At 39.2% G+C, this 17,882-nt stretch overlaps 1 protein-coding gene across 4 annotated transcripts in view; it reads left to right on the top strand.

Annotated features, from left to right (window-relative positions):
• Positions 1–17,882, top strand: part of wscd1b (WSC domain containing 1b) — a 124,625-nt gene that overhangs the window by 41,300 nt on the left and 65,443 nt on the right. For all 4 annotated transcript variants that reach the window (XM_057820725.1, XM_057820723.1, XM_057820724.1 and 1 more), the window contains one exon: positions 3,824–4,458. In XM_057820725.1, the coding sequence (XP_057676708.1) occupies positions 4,074–4,458 (385 nt within the window). In that variant the 5' untranslated portion in view covers positions 3,824–4,073. The remainder of the gene's footprint in view (positions 1–3,823; positions 4,459–17,882) is intronic.

The raw sequence follows: 17,882 nt of genomic DNA, 5'->3' as shown, positions 1-17,882 counted from the left end.
CCCCCCCCCCCCCCCACACACACACACACAGCAAAACCACACCTCTTAAAAATGAGTTCAATTTCCTTGTTTTTAGTGCAAATCTACTAGAAAGAACTACAATTATGTGTCAGTGCTTTGAGTAAATTTTACTCAGATTTCTTCAAATAAGAATAATAGCTAGCAGTTTCTTTCTTTCCCACAAGACGGATGCACGGCGGAGTTTCTTGTGAAAGAAATCAACATGGGCTCCAAGAAATGTTAGTGCAGGTGTTGAAGAAAGGTGAGGCTTACCATTGACATCAAGATGAAAATGATAGAAAAATAATGAGAGTTGTGCGTGCATCCGTGAACTGGTTCGACAACACAGCCGTACAATGTCTACAATCTCGATGGTCCTCCTCCAACCTCCGTTTGCCACTCTTTTTAAGTAAAGGGAACAATTATTATTGCGGTCAAAATCGCCACCTTTTTCAGGTTTTTAATCATTTATTTCAGAACTTGTGCAACACAACATGCCTATTGTCCGCCGCAGCTGAACAAAGTGAAAGTAAAAAGTCCCTTTCTCACTCTGTCAAGTCAGCCACGCGGTGCGTTCAGATACACAATGCAAAACACAACCTCCACATTAGAACCCGATTCGTAAAATTATTACAGGTATTGTTATTATTATTACTATTAATATTAGGGCTGTCAAAATTATCACGTTAACAGGCGGTAATTTTTAAAATTAATCACGTTAAAATATTTGACGCAATTAACGCACATGCTCCGCTCAAACAGATTAAAATGACAGCACAGTGTCATGTCCACTTGTTACTTATGTTTTTTGGTGTTTTTTCGCCCTCTGCTGGCGCTTGGGTGTGACTGATTTTATAGGTTTCAGCACCATGAGCATTGTTTAATTATTGACATCAACAATGGCGAGCTACTAGTTTATCTTTTGATTGAAAATTTTACAAATTTTATTAAAACGAAAACATTAAGAGGGGTTTTAATATAAAATTTCTGTAACTTCTAGTAGCATTTATCTTTTAAGAACTACAAGTCTTTCTATCCATGGATCTCTTTAACAGAATGTTAATGTTAATGCCATCTTGTTGATTTATTGTTATACTAAACAAATACAGTACTTATGTACAGTATGTTGAATGTATATACCCGTCTTGTGTTTTATCTTTCCATTCCAACAATAATTTACAGAAAAATATGGCATATTTTAGAGATGGTTTGAATTGCGATTAATTATGATTAATTTTTAAACTGAGATTAACTCGATTAAAAATTTTAATCGTTTGACAGCCCTAATTAATACATTATTATTCCGATTTTTATTCATAATTTATTTGTTTTGAGGTGCGTGTAATTGCTATTAACAAAAGTACTAGCACCATTTATTAAGGATTTAGTGTAGGTTTTCGGGCTGTGGAACGAATTAATAGAATTCTAACGTATTCTTATGGGAAAATCCTGCCCGACAGTCGACCGTTTCTACTTACAAGACAAGGTCCTGGAACGAATTAACTTCGTATGTAGAGGTATCACTCTATTTACTTAAAGTAAGTGGAATTATCTGAAGTATTAATCTGTTAACTAGTCTCCAAACCAGATGCAGATGGAAAATTAGACTTGGTTTAAGAAAATTAATCTGATTAAGACATCATAAATTTGCAGTGCATTAGAAATCAAACAAAATAAGCTTTTAACACTCTTTATATTCTCCTAAAGATGTTACGTTGCATTGCCCTCTTTTATCGCATTGATTCAACATGCTTCTTTTTTTACCCTCTTTTTGTTGTCCCAGAAACATTTTCATTTGAACCAATCAGAGTCAATATCCATGCTGGTCACATGTCAGTATGTAAGCCAATTGAATGGACTACTGGAGTCCAGGCAGGGTTGTATGCGCATAGGCACACCGACGCGAGTCGACTGTCTTATCGGACTCAGATCCGCACGCTGGGAGAACTCCGTGGAATAAATAAATAAATAAATATCAGTGGAAACGGACGACACTACACAAGCACTTTATTAGGCTTGTTGTTAACACTTGTGTATGTAAATATGATTGTTGGTAGATTGTTTTCTTCTTGGGGCTGAAATCCATGTGTGGCAGCTTAGCATTTTTTATTTATTTTTTTTAAAACAGCGTTTGATAGTTGCTGTCATATTTTCGGAATCAATGCACCATGTACCCGAACAGCTTTCCGGCCCTGAATCTTATACCGGAACAGCGTTCCGGCCCTGACTCTGATACCGGAACAGCGTTCCGGCCCTGAATCTTATACCGGAACTACGTTCCTGACCGTTCTGGCCCACTTTCACCCTGCGTTTACGTCTCACAGAGGTTTTTTTTAAGCCCACACATAGTTCACTACAATTATTAGTACATTAAAGCACAGGTCTCCTCGTGTTTTTGTGTCATGAAAAAGAAAATATGCAATATTGCCTGGTACACCAGACTCACCGCTGTTCCAGCTATTGAGTCTGGCCACCATTCACGCGGATACAATTTCCAGGGCGGAGCAAGCCACAGCAAACAGACAGCGGAGTGGACCGATCAGCGACGGGCAGACGTGACATTAGTAAAATGACGAGGGCAGGACGAGGGACTTGCGCGCGGAAGTAAACATACGAAGAGAGCGGAGTTTATTCAACATGGCTAGCGCGAGACAGACTGTTGTCAATGACTCGTGTCGATGTGTTTTTGGTCATTTAAAACTGATTTTACCGTGGATCGGAACATATTCTCGGCTCTCCCGTTCACCATCTGTGTTGTGAAGACGACTTTCGACGCGCAAGAGTGATGTTGCTCGTTAAGAACACATCACGCAAATAAACAAATCTGATTTGTCGATTGATTTTGTACCTGCTCGAGAGGCCGTTAATGGGCTGGTTCCCAGACCATACTCTTAGTGTTTGAAAAATACAGGGAGAATAGTCTGGCAGAGCCAGGCAATATGCAGTAGGCATCAGCTTGAAAGAGAATGAAGGCAAGATATATATATTTTTTTAAATTTTTTTTTTTACTTTTCTTGGAATTATGTTCAACTAGCTACTTCATTACAGGTGTTAATGGTTTGGTTAGGTTAGGTTTGGTACGTGGAATTATTCAAACGTATATGGCTATTGTTTTATTCTGGTTTTAACCCAATTATAAAATTTAATGTGGTGTTTAAGCACTACTTCGAACAGAGTCGGGCAAATACAAGGAAAATGAGTCTCTGTCGTTAGTAGATATTTTTCTTCTTGGCGATGCGTGTGTGATAGCCTGGTAGTGTTTTTTAACATGGAGTTTTGACAGTTGATGTCATATTTTCGGGATCAAAGCACCGTTCCGCCCTGTTCCGGTCCATTTTCACCCCTGGTAAAAGGCCATAAAATGATTAGTGGAAAAAAAAATTGCCTATTACCTCAAAATGATTGTTGAATGAGTGATTGTTTTTTTTGTTGTTGTTGCAAAGACCACAATACCGTTGCCCAATGCCACTATCTGGTGGTCGAGTTATAGCATATGCGATAACCCACTTGTGTGACAACCAACCCTGTTCTCCTCTAATAGAATACAGTCAAAGAATTGTGTAAAACAAAATTTTCTAGTCTGGGTTTTGCATTGGAAACAAGCATCAAGAACTAGAATAAACAGAGCAAACACCAAGGACGCTGTTGACAATAATGCAAAACACAAAAAACAAACATTAGCTTGGACGGACTGTATCTAATTCTCCTGCCAGATACTTTTCCTTTTTTCCTTTAGAATGGGCTCACCAACAGTAATACACACTTGTGCTTTAAATCCTGCTGAATATATCATGCGCCTGTCTCTGTGTGTGTCTCCCCCAAGGATCATCCTGGAGTCAGTGACCACAGACTGGGATATTAAATCCCTCTCTGCTGTGACGCATCAATTGTACCACCAGCACTGTTGGACTTTGTGCCAACGAAGGACCGAGACTAAATGTCTGCGACATTGCCAAAAGCTGCAGCTCCTGCCAAGATTATGAAGTTGTAAGTAGGTTAATAGATCTGTCATTCTCACACCTAATCCATGAAATGGCCCTTCTCTTTGATGAGAGACTGTAAATGGAGTAAGCATGGCAGGGCTGCTCTCCAGACTGCACTGCCCCTTAAAGCAGGCTCAAATGCTGCTGCTGTGCCTGGGCATTGCCTACTTGATGGCAGGAAGCATCCTGCTCATGCAACGATCCAACATCCGAGTCGCCCAGCCAAGCTTCCTTGTGCTTCCTCCCTTGATGTCACTCGCAGCACCTCCGACCACCCTTGGGACCGCTGGCTTGGGTGTGAGGCTGCGTTCCAGATGGGCCGCAGTACAGTCTGCATCTGGTGCCAAGGCAGGGCAACACTGGCCCACCTCCCAAAACCTGGGAGTTCAACACCAGCATCGTCACTGGTTTCACAGTGCATTAGCAGAGAGTCCAGACAATGCAAGTCCTGTCCAAAAGAAGATCAGCCATAAAGGTATTGATCTATCAATTATCTTACCTTTTCAACCACTAAACATCTGCCTTCCTACCGAGAAATGACAAAATTAATAGTGCTGTCAAATTTATCGCGTTAACGGGCGGTAATTAATTTTTGTAATGAATCACTTAGAAAATATTTGACGCAATTAACGCATGCACGGAATTATCCGCTCATGCATTGCCTCAAACAAATTATAATGATGCTGTTTTTGCATATTGAGAGTTAAAATGGCAGTGAAATACAAGTGGACACAGGCGTTCATTTGACCGTGCCTTGTATCGGCATAAGCTTTGGCAACTCGTTCACAACAAATATACAGTGAGTGGGACAAATCAGTATTTAGTCAACCACCAATTGTGCAAGTTCTCCTACTTGAAAAGATTAGAGAAGCCTGTAATTGTCAACATGGGTAAACCTCAACCATGAGAGACAGAATGTGGGGAAAAAAACAGCAAATAACATTGTTTGATTTTTAAATAATTTATTTCCAAATTAGAGTGGAAAATAAGTATTTGGTCACCTAAAAACAAGCAAGATTTCTGGCTGTCAAAGAGGTCTAACTTCTAACGTGGTCTAACGAGGCTCTACTCGTTACCTGTATTAATGGCACCTGTTTTAACTCATTATCGGTATAAAAGACACCTGTCCACAATCTCAGTCAGTCACACTCCAAACTCCACTATGGCCAAGACCAAAGAGCTGTCGAAGGACACCAGAGACAAAATTGTAGATCTGCACCAGGCTGGGAAGACTGAATCTGCAATAGGTAAAACACTTGGTGTAAAGAAATCAACTGTGGGAGCAATTGTTAGAAAATGGAAGACATACAAGGCCACTGATAATCTCCCTTGATCTGGGGCTCCATGCAAGATTCCACCCAATGAAATGATAACAAGAACGGTGAGCAAAAATCCCAGAACCACACGGGGGGACCTAGTGAATGACCTACAGAGAGCTGGGACCACAGTATCAAAGGCTACTATCGGTAACACAATGCGCCGCCAGGGACTCAAATCCTGCACTGCCAGACGTTTCCCCCTGCTGAAGGTCCTGGAGTGGCCTAGCCAGTCTCCAGATCTCAACCCCATAGAAAATCAGTGGAGGAATGGGCCAAAATACCAGCAACAGTGTGTGAAAAGCTTGTGAAGAGTTACAGAAAATGTTTGGCCTCCGTTATTGCCAACAAAGGGTACATAACAAAGTATTGAGATGAACTTTTGGTATTGACCAAATACTTATTTTCCACCATGATTTGTAAATAAATTCTTTAAAAATCAAACAATGTGATTTTCTGTTTTTTTTCCACATTCTGTCTCTCAAGGTTGAGGTTTACCCATGTTGACAATTACAGGCCTCTCCGATATTTTCAAGTGGGAGAACTGGCACAATTGGTGGTTGACTAAATACTTATTTGCCCCACTGTATCTGTTGGGACGAGCGACGTGGTGAATAAAGACAGGAGTTGAACTTTTTCTTAACACCCTGTATTAAACACAACGCAGAAAAGATATACCATTTGCAGCCTCCACTGACAGTCATGGTTGCCCAACTTCCCATCATCCATTTGGGCGGGACAGTTCAGTCGCTACAGTATCATTTAGTGAAAGCACAACAAAAATAATATTCCAATCTCTCAAAAAAATAATGTTCACAAAAAGAAAAGCGCTCAATGCAACGAGAACTTACATTCCCAATCTAAATAGCCATGCAAAATACACATAAAACTTACTCAAACTTTGCCTTGACTAGATCTCAAATTAATTTAAAACTCTCCATTGACACCTTGTGGTGTATTTCAATCACTACCTTACGTAGTTAAAGACACTGCGGAAGAACTGCAGGGAGCCCATGTGAAGTCCCGCTCGGCGATGTCAACAATTATTAGTTGATTTTTTGATTGAAAGTTTTACAAATATTATTAAAATGAAAACATTAAGAGGGGTTTTAATATAAAATTACTATAACTATACTGGAAATCCATGTCAAATGTAGCACATTTGACATGGATTTCTAAAAGGAAAATCTTATTTGAATGCGGATCCCGTACCAGGCTGCTAGACTGGCGTCAACACAGCCCATCTAGGGCTGGACTTGGCCTGCTATATTTAACATTGGAAGTCGAGAAACCAACGTGTTTAATTTCTACCATGGCACCGCAAGGGATTTCAAAGCACATTGCACTTTTCGAAGCACTCCTCAAATGTACCGAACACATGACAGCCTCTTGTCCAGGTTCTTGAAAATTGCTCCGGGTTTGCTGCACAAATCCCACCCATACTTGTCGAAGTGCATCGTCTTTTGGAAATTTAAATCTCTATTTACAACACTCTTGCATCCACTGACAATGCAATAGTTTGGCATTTTGTGGCAAAAAGCTCTGTCTGTAATGCACAACAAGTCGACAGTCTTTCTACATCCAGTCCTGCTTGTGACATAATCTTCAAAAACTGCTGAGAATACCGGATCACGACATTTGAATTTTCATTTGCAACTGACGTGAGACAGGTGAATAAACCGGTCTGGATTATGGAGGATTTCATTATATATTTTTAATATTTGAGTGTTTGTTTTGTGTGATATTTCCTCTTTAATTGGTTCTGGAAGTAGTCTTGTCACCTGAAAGTGAGTTGAAGTGAGAGACGCATTTTCCTTGTATATGCCTGACTCAGTTCCAAGTAGTGCTTTTTATAATTGGGGTAAAACCAGAATAAAACAATAGCCAAATACGTTTGAATCATTCCACATGCCTAACCTGACCTAACCAAACCAAACCACACCAAACCAAACCATTAACACCTGTAATGAAGTAGCTAATTGAACATAATCTTGCCTTCATTCTCTTTCAAGCTGATGCCTATTGTATACCTTCTTTTTCAGGACACAAAAACACGAGGAGACCTGTGCTCTAATGTACTAATAATGTAGTAAACTATGTGTGGGCTTAAAAAAAAAACCTCTTTGTGAGACGGAAACGCACGGAGACTCGTGCTCTTTTGGAGAAGACATCAACCCGCAGTAAAGCCTGAGTTATGCTTCTCCGATGCGTTGACGGCGTAGCGACGATGTAAACCCTACGGCAGGGGTCCCCATCTGCCGGGCCGCGGACCGGTACCGGTCCGTGGCGCATTTGCTACAGGGCCGCACAGAAATAATAATTTAATAACGACCGCATTCTGGCCGAATTAACCCTGTGCCCCTGCTTAACACACTGATATCTCTGTCTACTCTAGATATAATACTACGGGATAGATTACAATGTTGTCATAGAAGTCCATTGATTGGACTGCTAGCAGTACATCTTGTTTGTGTATATAATATATCTATGTGCGCTTATCCTCGATAATAGCGTATTACTAGGCCGCGGGCGCAGCACATTTGTTCCCGGAAATAATTAGCCCCCACACGAGCGAAGATAACTGGAAAACAGACGTCTTTGGAGATATTTTTACGGCGAAAAGGATATTTTTACAGCGAAAAGGGCACCTGACGAGCCTACAAACTCGAAGACCCACGAACTGCGAAGGAGTGGATTCGTGACCCGTTTGTGAATAAACAGAGAGATCTTAAATGACGGCGACCTTATTAAACGTACATTTGAGACAACAACTCTACCGAGGTTCTGGATTAAAGTCATTCTGGAATATCCTGACATCGCGACAAGAGCATTGAAAACCTTGCTACAATTTCCAACATCGTATCTTTATGAAGCGGGCTTCTTAATTAATGTTTAACGACAAGGTGAAGTCGTTAATGATGAGCGCGGTGTGCAGCTGTTGTGTGCAGCTTACATGGCAGGATGAATCTGAGGAGAACTTTTCTACAAGTCCTTCCATGATCAAACGTAAGTTAATATTCCTTTCTTTCAAGAAAGTTTGTTGTGTTAACTTTGGAATCGCTGCATTTGTGCATTTTGCGGCTATGTTTAACGTTACGCGCATGCGCAGAACCGCATCGTTGCAATTTTTGATGGGTTGCAAAATTTGTCAGAACACCGGGCCGTGAAAAAAAGACCCAAATAACACCGGTCCGTGGTGCAAAAAAGGTTGGGGACCCCTGCCCTACGGTGTCATGAGCATTCGATAGTTATGCGGCAAGGGAACGTGTTGCTCTGTAACTCACCGCCAAGCCATTTGAGGGGTGTGGTGTTGTGTTTGTTAGGTGACTTGAAGATCCGGTCTGATACTCTAATTTGGCCAAATTTCTAAATTGTCCTATATGCATGTATGATACATCATTGGAAAGCTTAAAATCTCTATTTTCTAGGGGAAGAAAATTTTGAACAGGAGGGCATTAAAAAAAAATAAATAAATAAATAAACAGCAAAACCCAAACTGGAGGTGAGAGCACGCGAGAGCATAAATAAAGACGCCATGATTGTAACGAGATATTATCGCGCACTTACATGCTACATGGAGTTTTTGGATCGGAACGAGGTATCACCAAGTGTCAAGACACAGCTGTGAATGGCCACAGCTGGATTTTGGGGGGATTTTACAGGTGAAACATGGTAATATAACAAGGGTCGCGATGCAGAAATCGCAGACATCATCACTGAGTGGTTGAGATTTTCATTTTCATATATTTACCCTATCAAGCGCTTTTTTTTCTTCCAATTTTTCTTTGTTTGGATCAATTATTTATCATCTAAAATATTTTTTTTTGTTTTTTTTAAACTAAATATTAGGCATCAATTAATGATTTTAAGCTAAAATTGACATTTCGAATAATAAATATGATTGCTTACCTTTTTATGGCTAGGTTGAAACAAAAGCGGTTGCGCGACATATGTAAATGGGGGTTTCCAGGGTAAAACGGACAAATTAAAAATGGTTTGGGGACTTAATGCGCCATGAATCTGCTATGGCAGCATATAGACATATTGTTTTATCAAACACAAAAATTCTTTTGGCTTAAAATACAGCAGTTTTATTTTAAAGAGGGGTGCAAGAGCAGAAACTGCTATTTCAGCCTTGTTTGTGTTTTCCGCCATATACATATGAATATATTTATGGCGGAAAACACGCAGGTGACTTGATGTTCCGCTCTGAGACCCCCATTTTCACATTTCAAAATTGTCCAATATGCACGTGTGATACATCATTGGAAATCTCCATGTAGCATGTATCACGGAGTGTCAAGACACAGCTGTGAATGGCCACAGCCAGATTATTTTGGGATTTCATTGGTGAAACATGGTAATATAACAAGGATGATGCAGAAATCGCAGACATCAAGGAGTTGTTTTCTTTTTCATACATTTATCCTTTTAAATGTTTTTTTTTTCTTCAATTTTTCTTTGTTGGATTGATTATTTATCATTTAACATATCGGAAAAAATGCGACAGTAACAAAAAAAATTAAATTAAGCGTAGTGATGAGGTAGATATCTGTGACTTATTTACAAACACAATTTTTTTCATGGTGACGTAATTTGTTTAAAAGTTTAAAATACATTTATATTTATTCCATCAACTCGTCTGGTGTCCGCTGCTGTTGACGCCAAGATCGAAACAGAAAGTAAAATAGCGCTCTTTTGCTCACTGTCACAGCCCCGCGGTCCGTTCAGGTACAGCAAAAAAAGTCCGCCACACTAGAACATAATTCGTTACATTATTACAGATATTATCATTATTGCTATCAATATATTACTGTTATTCTGATTTTTATTCATAATTTGTTTTGCTCTTTGTAATTGCTATTTTCACTAGTAAAAGCAGTATTTATTAAGGATTTAGCGTTGTTTTTTGGGCTGTGGAACGAATGAATGGAATTATAATGTATTCCTATGGGAAAATCCTGCTTGACATGCAACCATTTCGACTTACAAACAAGGTCCTGGAACGAATTAACTTCCCTCATATATAATCCCTCACCCCCTATGCCGCCCAGTGGCTCAGTCACATTAACCTGGCGAGTTTTCAATGTAAAATTTAAGTGTATTAACAGAAATAGTGCACTTCTCTTGTTTCAGCAAATGTGATGAAGGTTTAGTTTTAAAAAATGCATTTAAGAGGCATTCTATAAAACCATTATTGAAAGGCTGTCTGGGGAGGGAGAAAGGTTTTCTCTGGAAAAAATAGAGACGAAAACCTACACATTTATTGTATGTTTTTGAATGTGAAGATAGCCTGAGGCAGTGGTAATACAAAGGGCTCACATCACACATTCACAGCAGACTTCATTGTTTATTGATGAGCTGATAATCGTGACCTGAGAACATTAAGAATATTTAGAACGCTTTTCAGATGCAGAGGCTATAGTTTTTTTTAAAGATTTTTGTATTCACAATGACTCATCAAATATGTCAGACCTGGATAATACACTATAACACCTTACATTGAAATACATTCTTGAAGTATCCTTAAAGATGCTCTCTTGCCGTCAGTGCTTTGACATATTTTACTGAAATGATGAATACAATTGATTAACCTCCAGTACATTAGTTCTCGTGGCTCATTCTTGAAAAGTATATCAGCAGAGCTCTTAAGCCAATTCTTTTCTCCAAGAGAATACACAATTATCCGGTCACTTAGGAGTGATACAGATGAAAAATGATGCAGGCCAGAACAGTTTTAATAACTGCCATCTGGCAAAGGTTCTTATAAAACAAGTACACCTCGAACAACCTTTAATCACACAGATCAATTGTGGTTTAGAGGGAAAATTGCCTTAGGGATAAAAAGCAAGCGACTCATATTGATACCACATATAAACACAGACTGCAATTTTAAACAAGATGTATTCATTTACCTAAAGCAGGTAGTAGCTACTAAAAAAAAATCCAAATCCAGATCCATCCTTTCATTTTCAAAATTGCTTGTCTGAGTCAGGGAAACAGTGGGGGTACTGGGGTAACGTGGGTAGTGCTTATCTGCTGATATTGAGGAACAAATGCGTCATACAAGAAAAACAGAATCTCTTTAGGCTTGCAAAGGAAGAAGCTCTAGGTTGTGTAATTAGCAGGAAGCTGCAACTGGCATCTTACTCGACAGGTAAATTGGCAGGTACCTATTGGCAATACAACATAAATGATGAGGGAATTGAAACGCAAATGGAAAATAAGTTAAATAAGACACACATTCAACAAATTAGGATATTTTTCGATTCCGATACAATTCTGATAGCAAATCTTTTTTTTCCCCCTTTAATATTTGAGAAATCCAGGAAAGTCATACACTATCATTCTGAACATGTCTAGGAGAGCCAATTACTCCTCTAATTTGGCAAATATTGTGCTGTGGCATCATTGCGCATCTGAATGATGTACCCTGAGTTCAGTACTAGCAAAACTGGAAAGAAGACTCGGAAATTAACAGTAACACAATTTCTTTAGCCAAAACTAATTTATTCAAATCATTTGATGATCTGTATTCCAGAGATAGAGCTGCACGTAAGAATTTTTACAGGTTTGCATCTTTTTTTCTTGTTAATGTTGTAAAAATACTGTAACAGTGCGCACTGTTGGAATTTGCTCCCCCCAGCCCAGCCAAGCCGCACGCGGGAGCGTGCTAACCGGGAAGGCAGAAATTCCGTGCGTTCTCTTCTTATTTTAACCCTGTGTACTGACTCCATGGTTCAAAAGTTTGAAGAAGACTCACCGAAAACAGGTTGACAATTTATTCGTCGACAATGGTCAAAAACCAGGCAAAAACAGACGACGGAGAGAACAATGCTGAATCCAAAGCAAGGCTACATAGAAAATGTTTCTGAGCAGCAAATCTGTATTATCTCAGTGTCCATTGTTTTTTAAGTCCGTGGTGTAGGAGGTCGAGCCGAAGGTGTGACTGCGTGTTGTTTCGGGACCATCCCTCTGTGGCCGGTCTTGTATGGGGTTTTTGGTTCGAGCGTGGATGGAACATGGTTACCACAGCGACTGATGCTGGGCTTGACGTCCCAAGTGCCCGCTATCATCTTTGTTATCCGGGCTGGCTCTACTTGGTTTAGGACAAAGCGCGCTTTGTCCTTGCAGAACTGACTGCAAGTTTTGGTGTGTCAATCTTGCTCGTGACGCACACGTTGGGCTTCTATGATAAGATGGCGTTGTGTATCTTATTCTGCTTTTCATTAAACTCTGGTGTGCTATTTATTTTATATTAGGTGTGTTTAGAGTAGTTCAGTCCTACAGTAAATATGAGAGATGATACTAATCCCTGATTAAATATATTACGTGTGTTTGAGTAATGCAAACAGTTAGACGGTGCCTATGAGAAACGGTACCATTTTTTTTTTTTCAAACTTTATTCCACCCCAATTTAAAAAAACTTAATTCCACCCCATTTATCATCAAATGAATAAAATATCCTAATTAAACATTTTTTTTTTTTAACTGTAATAAAAAGTGGACTAAATTAACCCTTGAGAGTCGAAGGACGCGCCGGCGCGTCCTCAGCGCACGTCGTCTTTGAAGCACCCTCGCGTTTTAATTACGTCACCCACATGCCGTTGGTTGGTCTCGTTTTAAAGTGCGGAAGTTGCGGTTTACTCTCGTTGTTATTTGAAGTCAATCGACCAACTAAAACGTGAGATATTGTCATTTAAGTTTTATAGTTTTATTGTCCTCTCAAAAAAACATTAAAACGCTGCATGGATCATTTGTTTATGTCTATATTTCCATCATTTCTTGTCCTTTTTCAAAACGGAAGCTCCATGAAAAAAACACAAATCAAACGAACCCTTTCGAAGTCACAGTGGAACCACAAAATGCGTTTTTTTTTTAATAAATATAACTGCCGTGCGAGGTTCCACCGAACGAGAGGCAGGAGTGTTCTGACGCAGCGACGGGCGAGCGACGGCCGTTTGAATCAAGCAAGCGGGCGAGCGACTTTGTGTGACTTTGATGATGAACGGAAAACTAAATTTAGCGCAACCAATTGTGCTTTTTGATCAACTTGAGGAAGAGGGTGGTCCAAATTCGTCATCATCGTCTTCTTCGGAAGAGTCCTCGAGTGAAGATAGTGACGGATTTGAACACGTGGGTGACGCCATCGACGAGCAGAGGTAAGCCAACTCACTTTTTTTAATTTATTTATTTATTTTTTTTAATGCTGTAAAAGTTTCTTTTGATATTGCAAGACAAAGTTAATTTTGATGCAATATAAGTGCGTGTTTGTGTATGTATAAAATGTATAAAATGTGCATATCAGATCAAAGTATAATTTGTGGTCTTCTTTCTATATGAAGATTAGGGATGTAGCACATATTCAGCTACGGTATTCTTTCTATTGTCATACATATAGATTTCCATTATTATTTATTGCTGTATATATTTTTATTTTATACTTTATTATTTTCATAAATACTGACTTTTGTTTCATGTACATTTATAGTGACAATGAAAGTAAAGTGAAATGAAAATGGAAGGGTGGAAAGAGGACCGACACCCCATGGAAGTGTGGGCTGTGATGTAGCCCTGTGTCTAATTCCAGGCCGAAACTGCTTTTCGGAGTGGCATGCCTGAAAAAAATTTAACTTGTTTATTGTAAATATTTTTGAAAATACTTTTTTCCCCAATGTTATATATACACACAATCAGTCTTCTCAATTTGTGTATATAAATGTGTGTTCAAGAAGCTTGATTGTGTGTACATAGTTTTCATCAGGTGATGGGCCGCAATACCTAAACTCATAAAGAGATGGCCTCTAAACACTTTTTGTGTTAGATGGTATATTTTTTCACTGTTCTTCACTGTTTGGTCTGCTGTATATAACCTGTTTTGACTAGAGCATGTATAAATGCAAAAAACGCCTATGGCTATACCTGTTGTTTATGTTGAATTGTCAAATAAAAGACTATTTATTCTAAATTTTTTTGGTTGAATGTTCATCCTAACATGTTGAATAAATATTACAAAGTTTCAAAACGGTTCGTTACGCATGTTTGGTTGTCAATTGGACATCAATATTAAAAATTTTGACAAAACGATTTTGGAATTTTTGGTCTTTTGGGCCCAAAATTATGATTTATAATTGGTCAGTGAAGGAAACAACAGTTTGGACATGAAGTTCAAGGTGTCACAAAAAAAGGGACCAAACCAGGCCATCGTAAACAATTCTGTCTTTGAAATATAAAGGCAACTTCAAAGGCATGCAAAATCAGACAAAATAGGCCCAGACCTTAAAGGGTTAATAACAATGAAAATTTCCCAGTCTTCTTTTGCTGACATTCCGTGGATGACCTGGCGGTCTTAGCCCCCTTGTCCTAAAAGCCTACGGACCAGTGACGTCGTTTTATAAAAAATAAATAAATAAATTTAAAAAATACAAAAATGCTGACTTATTCACTATAAAGTTGCCAGAATATTAGTTTGAATCATATAACCTGTCATTATTAACCTACCGTAATTTACCGAATATAAGGCGCACCCGTGTATAACGCGCACCCCAAATTTACTTGTAAAATCTAGGGAAAATTATTGTACCAGTGTATAACGCGCACCCTAATTTTAGTACCAATAAATATTACATAAATAATACATAAATACATGAAAACAGAGCTCGTGTACAGATACAGAAATGTCATTTTACTGACTGGTGAAACACAGCACAAGCATAGCACATTGGTACGGTAGTTCAAAACATTACAGTAAACTGACAATATGTACGGTAATATGATCTGACAACTTCTCCAACTTACCAGAATCCAGGAGAAAACAAAATAGATGTGACTTTTCTTTTAAAGGCTGCTGTATAACTTGCTCGTTTCATCATGATGAATAAATGTTTCTTCCATGGATTGATACGGTAAAATAAAAGTGAGGACTGAAATCGGAAAGCGCGCATCGCTGTAGACCGTAACAAAAGGAACTATTCTTATTTGGGTTTGAGTTTCCCGAGGGACACATATCGTTGACGGACACAGGAAGTCTGTGTTGTGTTATGTTTGTTATGGTCCGAGTTGCCAAGTTGCAATAAACGTTGACTCAAATGAGTTCAAGAAACTAAATTCTGTGCTTTATGAAGAGTGAAAAAAGCTGAATTTAACACAGACGAAATCATTCGACCAATCAGAGTGAAGTATTACCGAAACAAAATGGTGATGTCATGTACTGTAATGGTCGGCAACGGATCGCCGCATACGTTTTCTTCAACACAACATGGCCATGTCGATAAAAAAACAACAACAAAAAAACTGTCTTTATATATATATATATATATATATATATATATATATATGATATTTCTGTCTCCATCCCTGTACCCGTGTATAATGCGCACCATGATTTTACAAGTTGATTTTGGGGAAAAAAGGTGCGCGTTATATTCGGGAAATTACGTTAAATATGATCATAAATCTGTCAGTTCCACCTTACTTCATAGAGGAAGGTAGAGCGCCCCTTCAGTACGTCACTATCCAATCCGTTGCACTTGTTCATATAGAGCAAGAGTGCCCAATCCCGGTCCTCGAGAGCCCCTATCCAGCTTGTTTTCCATGTCTCCCTCCTCTAACACACATGAATCAACTAATCAGGAACGTTATCAGGCTGCTGCAGAGCTTGCTGATGAGCTGATCATTTGATTCAGGTGTGTTAAAGGAGGGACACACGGAAAACAAGCTGAAGGGGCTCTCGAGGACTGGGATTGGGCACCCCTGATATAGAGAATGCCCACATCTCAGAAAATCCAGTCCGCGTTTTCACTGTCACACTGCTAGCAGTAGGTACAACCTTTTTTTTTTTTATCCGCAGTCTGTCTCTGCGCACGTCTTCCATTGTTTTTTTGCAGTCAAAAGTTACACCCCAGCTCTAAAATAACGCTGCTACTTAGCTGCTGCTAGCTAGTTAGTCTGAAATGCCTTGTTAAGGTCCTAGTAGAGTTAAGTGTGCACTCTTGTTACCACTATCTTTGGGGTGACTTCCTTCTGGAGCATCAGCTGTGTTTCTCACTTTACGCATAGATGAGTACAGGAGCTGAGCACAATCAAGTATGATTATAATCAGTGGATAGTCAGAATAATACACTAATAATAATTACTCCACCACTTTTATTGACCTGTTGGAGTCAGAGCAGAGGCGCAAAAAGGGTGACCATATGCAATACAGGCCAAAAGTTGGGACACACCTTCTCAATCGTGTGTTTATTTTTATTTTAATGACTATTACCGTAATGGCCCGAATATAAGACGACAACATCTCACAAGAAAATCCGCCATGCGTCAGTCTTGCGGTAAAACAATGAAAATGCGACGCTGTCTTGAATCGTCGTATTTCGAGCATTTCGTCGGATGTAGAAACAAATGGCGTGTCAAATTTTACATCGGATGTCGAAAAGATCGTATGTCGAGGTACCACTGTACTTATGTTCCGATTTGCTAATTTGTTTGAAAAAATTAAAATCCTGTTCAAGGAGAGGTTTTTAAACCCAGATATCTCAAAGTAACACATTTTAGAGCTGTAATTGCAATAACGAGATATTTTGGTTTAAGGTTTGAGGAACTTGCAAGGACAACGGATGGTTACTATACAATACTATACTAAAAAATAGTCTCCACAATCGTTCTAAACTTAAGCTCTCCATTCCCCTTCTTTTTATTTCACAACAAAAGAGCGTGTCAAGCTTAAAAGGAATTGGGGAGCATAGCGAGGGGCGACACGCAGTAAGCTTGTTTGGCTATGTGTGTGCATGTAGGGGAAATTAATACATGTGTGTCAAAACATGCCTGTCCTTGTCCTGCCGTCCTCGTCTCGAGCAGGCCGGTTGTTGCCGATCTTATCATCTTATCATTCCTCTTCAAGGCAAACCATTTCTTCTTTGGGAACAATAATAAGCAAAGCATGTCTTCACTGCGAGCAGCAGTTGATTAAAGCAAATAAACACAATATTGACAGTGGGGCAAATAAATATTTAGTCAACCACCAATTGTGCAAGTTCTCCTACTTGAAAAGATTAGAGAGGCCTGTAATTGTCAACATGGGTAAACCTCAACCATGAGAGACAGAATGTGGAAAAAAAAACATTGTTTGATTTTTAAAGAATTTATTTCCAAATTAGAGTGGAAAATAAGTATTTGGTCACCTACAAACAAGCAAGATTTCTGGCTGTCAAAGAGGTCTAACGAGGCTCCACTCATTACCTCTATTAATGGCACCTGTTTTAACTCATTATCGGTATAAAAGACACCTGTCCACATTCTCAGTCAGTCACACTCCAAACTCCACTATGGCCAAGACGAAAGAGCTGTTGAAGGAGACCAGAGATAAAATTGTAGACCTGCAGCAGGCTGGGAAGACTGAATCTGCAATAGGTAAAACGCTTGGTGTAAATACATCAACTGTGGGAGCAATTATTAGAAAATGGAAGACATACAAGACCACTGATAATCTCCCTCGATCTGGGGCTCCATTTAAGATCTCACCCCGTGGTGTCAAAATAATAACAAGAACGGTGAGCAAAAATCCCAGAACCACACCTAGTGAATGACC

This window comes from Corythoichthys intestinalis, chromosome 18 (genome assembly GCF_030265065.1).
Source record: "Corythoichthys intestinalis isolate RoL2023-P3 chromosome 18, ASM3026506v1, whole genome shotgun sequence".
Classification (NCBI taxonomy): Eukaryota; Metazoa; Chordata; class Actinopteri; order Syngnathiformes; family Syngnathidae; genus Corythoichthys; species Corythoichthys intestinalis.
The sequence above is the reverse complement of the archived record's forward strand: the minus strand, read 5'-3'. Positions and strand labels throughout refer to the sequence as shown.